This window comes from Physcomitrium patens, chromosome 14 (genome assembly GCF_059467195.1).
Source record: "Physcomitrium patens ecotype Gransden chromosome 14, ASM5946719v1, whole genome shotgun sequence".
NCBI classification, from domain to species: Eukaryota; Viridiplantae; Streptophyta; class Bryopsida; order Funariales; family Funariaceae; genus Physcomitrium; species Physcomitrium patens.
This window is the reverse complement of record NC_143423.1, coordinates 8,274,531-8,280,994: the sequence shown is the minus strand read 5'-3', so window position 1 is coordinate 8,280,994 and position 6,464 is coordinate 8,274,531. Positions and strand designations below refer to the sequence as shown.

Sequence of the window (6,464 nt, the reverse complement as noted above, 5' to 3'; positions counted from 1 at the left end):
GTAACAGCAGTACCGTCTTGGCTGTGGAAAAAATACTGGATTTTTCCTAAAAGTCCTAATATCTCCCGGTTTTGAACATCCTGCCTTTTCAGCAAAGCTCGAATGGAACGAAGTCACGGATTGACGCTTGTTGTTTATGCCACAATAACGATGGTAATAGCTGCAGAGGTTGTTTGGTGTAATCGGGGTATCTTAGATGCTTGAAAGTGCATGTTGCGATACAGAAAAGCGTTGGGTTTGTCTTCTACTCCTTCTCAGTTCTTTCAAACAGCGAGCAGATAGAGATCGCCACTCTTTTGGGGAAACAGAAAGTCATAAATAACATCGAACCTAACCACACTCGGAGATCCAAAGGGGAGTAGATTCATAGAAAAGGTTACTGCTTACAACTCCTGCTGATACTGGTGCACCCTGAACACGATACGCAGTGTATGTATGCTCGACTGGTCATCGCGAAAGCATCGGAACTACAACAGTGAATTCAGGAGATATGAGGCTTCTCAAAGTTGCTTGAGACGGAGCCAAGCCGTGACCATGAGGGGACAAATAAAAAAAAAAAAAAAAAAATAAAAGGGCACGAGAATAGAACTGATCAACTCAACCCTCTTGATGCGACTGCTGTTGTAGGAACAGTGAGCGTGTTAAAAAAACCCAAACTGCTTTGTTTTAATAGGGACAGCCTCGGTACCGCAAACCATATGACCTCGTTCAGATGAGCACTGTGAGCTGCGGCCACCCGTCCGCCACGGCTGGGTCCAACCCATGACACCAGTTTGGACCCAACAGGAATCTAAGGGCTGTGTTAGGAGAAAACAAAGTTCAGTGTGCCGGCTCTGACGGAGCTCGACGCTGATCAGGGCGGAGGCGCCTTTTCTTGGCAAACTGGACGCTCCGAGTCGCCACTAGTTGTCAGATCACGTCTACCTGTTGGAATCCTGAAATATTCTTTGTAACCCGAGTCAAGAATCTACCCACTTCCATGTAATCAATGGAATATTCTTTATCTAATACAATATTCGACTCGGGAGGTATTCTGCAGTTCTACTTGTTAGTAGTTACATGGCTTTGAAGGCAGAAGGCTTGGCAACGTGAAGAAGACGATGATGATGATGATAGAGTGCTGCACTTTGTCATACAGTAGCTGGTGTGAAAAAGGACAAAGCTTGAACTTTACTTCTGATTGGGAGTGGTGGCATGGAAGCAGAAAACCAAACAAACACACCCCCAAAAAAAGAATAGGAAAAGCGCAGTTCCTTAAGAGCAGATGCCAAGTACTGATTCGACTTGGCTCCTAATCAAGTGATGTACTAAATCAGGCTTTTGCTGTGGGCTGAACTTTGGAATCCATATCCTGAGAATGAGGAGGAACAGGGTCAGCTCCTCCCACCCAAGAGGCTTGGCAAAGTCTGTACAATGCCCCAGGTGCATTGTTAGAACCCAATCAATCAATCAATTTATCTCCATTGGCTCGACTTGTGGAGCATTAAAAAATCAACATAAAACTATTTTTCTTTCTTTATTCAATTATTTGTGTGTGCAGAGTGTAAGAAACTAGTGTTTTGAGAGAGGGTCTGGATCTCACAACGTGATGCTACTGGATCCTACACACTTTTTTGCAATTATAAATGATTTGCAACAAAACAGCAGAAGTGGATATATTAGTGTGGATGTAAATAAGTTTCTCAATTTCATTCCGTGTCCGATTATCTTTTGTAGAACTATATATGTATATATATATATATATATATATATATATATATACATATGTTTATATATTCTGTGATAGAATTACAACAGTTTCTACAAAATTTGTGCAGTATGGCAAAAGTTTTGGTAGATGTGAGTCAAATAAAATTTATGCTCTCTTTGGAAAATAATTGATGGATGTATTACTTTTTTTTCGTCTGAATACCTTGAAGTGTTTCAAGTTTCATCTTTATTTGACCATCAACTTTTATGCCCGTCAATTCTAGAAAAGAAAAGGTTGATGTTTGTGCTACATTTCCCAAACAAGATGAGATGAGGGTAGAGATAGGATCATCCCACCCTCTTGCCAAGTCTTTCCCTTTATTTTGTGTGGTTATGTTTGTTTCTCTTTCTCTTATACCACTTGTGTTTTGGGTTTTTGTTGTGACCTTGTGGCTAGGGCCACCTTAAATTATAGCATTGACTATATTTAGAGAGATATCACATAACAAACAAAACTATCTATAGAGTTCTTTTGCCTTCATAAAGCTTGGCATTTTTCTCTTTCTTTTTAAAACCAAACCATAATATTTGTCCAGATCCTAGTGCAAGTTTTAGAACAAAAAAGTTTTAACCTGGTTTTATTCTTGTTTGTAATACAAAGCCTATTAATATTCATTGCTGAAATACAAAAGTAAAATCCTTGTCATGAAATGTATTTTGATTTGCATTCCAATAATAACTATAATTTATCTTCGAAATCCTTTTCATATGGTGTTTTTATTTTTATACAAATAAAATACAATGGAGTCAAACTATTAAAATCATCTTATTTAATTATCTAATAAATTTTCCAACTATCTTTAAATTACTTGCAATCTTTGTAATTTCTCTTTATATAAATTGACATTCCATTTTCACTTGGGAATAATATATAAATTTAATATACATGTTATTTTAGAAAGTAATTGAACATCATCCAACTTCTTTCATTTTCAATTCAAGTCTTGAATTCTCAATCTACTAGTTCAGTAAAATTGTTTAAACAAATCAGTTATAAAATTTGTCCTAAAGGTTGGAAAGGTTACACCACCTGGTAATATTTTAGAAGGTAGTGTTTTTGTCTCTAATTCACATGGATTATACTGCATCAAGGGAGATGATACATGTTGTACATGGAGAGAGAGAGAGAGAGTTGTGTATGTACACAGCACTAGGTCAAAAATGAAACTACTTCTGATACTTATATATATATGTATATATCAATGAATTTGTGATTATAATTGTGGTTATAGATGAAGTATTATTATTTTACTATTTCTGTCAAAATATTAAAAAATAAAAAGTCAAGCAGAATACTCTAACCATGGAAGCAAAGTTGCTGTAGGTTAGTGAATGATACATTAATAATGGGGTTTAAATGTTCAAGCATGAGCAAACCTGATGCATAATTAAAGTAGCCATGTGGATGTGATGAGCAGCTGAACCTGTGCCCACCACCAGTACAAGAAGTCAAATATAGTTTCGGTCCATGTAGAGAATAAAGGCAGTTATGAGGTTTCATTTTAAGCATTGAATTTTTACTGCAGTTTCACTGATAAAAGGATTATTTTTTTTTCTTTTTTGGTGTGAAGCTTAATTTAGAGGTGATGCTGAAAATCTGCTTGTCATTCTATTCCTTCTGAGATATTTAGTGTTTCATATTTACTTTTTGACGACAAATTTTAAACCATAGGTGCTGACTTTTTAAATGCCATTCCAAAGCAAAAGTGCAAACCCTGGAGGTGTATATGGTGAATAGGGTTGCATGACAGGGAAAATTATCCACCATCTGAACCTTTTAAATAGAAAAAAGAAAAATAGAATGGGTTGCGTCTCAGGTGACGTCCTTTTAAATTTAACAGCACTTGTAATTCATTCATTCACGAATCCATCCGTCAATTATTGTGGATGTGATTCTAAAGGAAGGGAAGATCATGAGAAAGTGTCTGAAAATAAAGCTGGAAAGTATTTTGACTGTGAAGAAGGGCAAAGACAGTCCAAAGCAGCACCTTGTTTCCTTTTCTGTTCTTTCACCAGGCCCTGAGCTAATGAAGGAGGCCAGAACAGAACCAATTCAGATTGGACCTACTACTTTGGATGAATGAGAATCGAATATTCTCCACGTTTGCACTGCAGCAACTTCCTTTTATCACTTCCAAAGCTGTTTTCTTTTATTTTTTTTTAAAAAAAAAAAAAAAAAAAATCCACTAAAAAACCTCCAGCAGAATCAAGAGGAAATTTTAACAATTTTTCCTTAGTAACATACAAACTACCCAAAAAAAATAAATAACACAAAAACACAATATTCACCCATATTCAACAAATAAAATATACTTGATTGCACAGTAATTTGAAGGCTGGTGAGTTCCAATTAAATACCTGGGAATCAGGGTTTTTGTAATTAATGACTTTGGCGAATGGGTCCGTTCGAGAATCGACAAATCGAACAACTCACTTGGATTCCTGAGAATTGGCTGCTGGCGGGGTTGTTCCAAGGCTGCTGTTAGCCACTCACTAATACGGTCACTAAGATATCGTGGTAACTCACTAATTGAGTACTGGGTTCGATTCCAGGGGGTTCAACAAGGTAGAGTGGCAACTTTAGGCCGAGGCGTGCAAGAAAGTCGCTCCAGGGGGGGTGGTGTGGAGCCGGGCTGGGCCGGGCGGGCAGGCAGGCGGGGGGGGGGGGTTGTGTGGAGGCCCTCCCCGTTGTTTCGCCGGGCGCTTTCTCTCTCGCCACTTCTATAAGAAGCCAGCAGTTCTGCATACAACTCGTTTTGGATTTCTTCTACCTTCTCAGTTCTTTTGCATCTCATAGTGATTGCTTCGATCTGGGATTCTGCTGCTCGCTAAGGTTGTCTGCCATCTATCTTGTCAGAGATTCCTCTCGTGTACTTTTTGGCTCGCTGATTGATTAAGTCTATTCCCTTCTCTCGGAGGGTCTGGGAGGTGCGTGTCTGTCTATTCGAGTTGGTTTGCGTCACTCGTGCACAGGCGGAGGTCGATCGGTATCGGTTGGCCAGTTTTCTGAGGGAGCTAAGCGTTTTTTATTTTTATTTTTATTTTTTATCATATTATTATAATAGATTTCTGAGGGGGAGCTCTACTAGTGAAGATGCCTTGCCTGTGTTCTCCCTCCACTCATGCTGGCTCTTTCCGGTGCCGCTTGCACCGATACAATTCCTGGGGCGGAAAGAACTTTAGGCCCAAATCGGGCGAGGACTTGGAAATCTCGACGGATTCATTGATTGAGAATTGTCTCAACAAAGCGCCGAAGTCGAACTTGAAGCCCGTCCCTTCGCTTCCTGCTCCCTCACGCACTCCAAATGTTAGAAGTCCACCAAAGGGAGCGAGCAGGCTGCGGAATGTGGTGAGCAGCTCGGACGAGGAGGATGAAGTGGTGAAGCCTTCAGTTCCTAGCACGTAAGCTGCTGTTACTTTCTGCTCTTGGCTGGAATTGTTCTTTCTGGAGAAATCTGCATGATTACTGCCGATTATTATTTTCAGGAAAACACGCGAATGGTATCTCACTATCTCACTTCCCATTTAATGCAGTGAACGTATGCCCGGCATGAAGATGGCTTCTGGAACCGGAGGCAGCTATGCTTCAGCACCTGGTGAGCGCGCTGCCATGTTCAGGATGCTGAAGACTGGTCAACCAATTTCCAAGATCTACTCATAATACTATCAATACTTTGGTAGTGTTGCCGACACATGTATGATATCTTGGTCTCTCTCCTGTAATTAATTAGAAGTCATATGTCTGTCCCGACTGTACTAATCGTCGGCATATGAAACGGGTTACTTTTTGTACTGCTTTTTATGAGTCATTTTTACACCGGTTTGCATACCGGATATATTGCCGCCTGTCTGCTACCGAACCGAGGAGCTCGGCTCCTCCTCCATCGACTGCCAGAGAAATTTCCGAGAACCGATTTTAGGACTCTTATCTTAGTAGAGTTGAACAGTCGTTGTCGTCCGGAAGTGGACGAGTTTTGTATACAGGGTGAGCATCATTTGTGCTCTTTAGCATGATGACTTTTTTAGTCGTGTAATCGTCTCTTGGGCTCCTCTGTACACATGTTGTTCGGCAATGACGTGTATGGAATGTCACGTCCCATGGCTCATGCACTCATGTGGCAAGATCGCTTGTTGTCTCGAGCTGTCTACAAGTTCATATTAGATATGCCACAGTTCTGGTCGATCTAGACCATCATTAATTTGCAAGATTACATGTATTCTAGGGGTTAAGAGTCCTGTATATGTTCTTAGCACCCGTTGACGTGCAAATACGTAGCTCATCCTGACAATGCACGTCCAATGCATGCCGTCTAGTCAACACACGGCTTGCTAGGTTCCAGAAGTGTCGTCGAACATGAACAGGTCTTTCAACTGTCTGTTTGGCACTCTTCTGTGATATGCACCTGTTTCACGATGCTCGTTCTCGTTGCAACGCCACGTTTTTAAGGTACTTCACGTCCACTCTCTTTATCCTCCTTTTCGTCTCTCGATTCTTCCGCAAACGTTTCATTTTCGTGTCTTTCCCTAGTGCTGTCGATTGTGTGTGTGTATGTATTACGAAAATGTTGGATATTCTTGTAAGGCAATGTTTCATTCTGAGGCGCAATTAAAGATTTTCAAGTCTGATTGGCAGATTGCCGTGTTGATTGCAAACGCATGCGTTACAAGCACAAAGGTTCGTGACCGTAACAACTCTGCTGTACAGGCTGAGTGGT

General features: G+C 40.3%; 1 protein-coding gene across 1 annotated transcript; it reads left to right on the top strand.

Moving 5' to 3' along the window:
• The first annotated feature begins 4,502 nt into the window (after positions 1-4,502).
• Positions 4,503-5,783, top strand: LOC112291889 (uncharacterized). The gene is made up of 2 exons (XM_024539847.2): positions 4,503-5,151; positions 5,284-5,783. Exons 1-2 carry the CDS (start codon positions 4,844-4,846, stop codon positions 5,408-5,410), a joined length of 435 nt encoding a protein of 144 aa, XP_024395615.1. The 5' UTR covers positions 4,503-4,843; the 3' UTR covers positions 5,411-5,783.
• Positions 5,784-6,464: the final 681 nt, after the last annotated feature.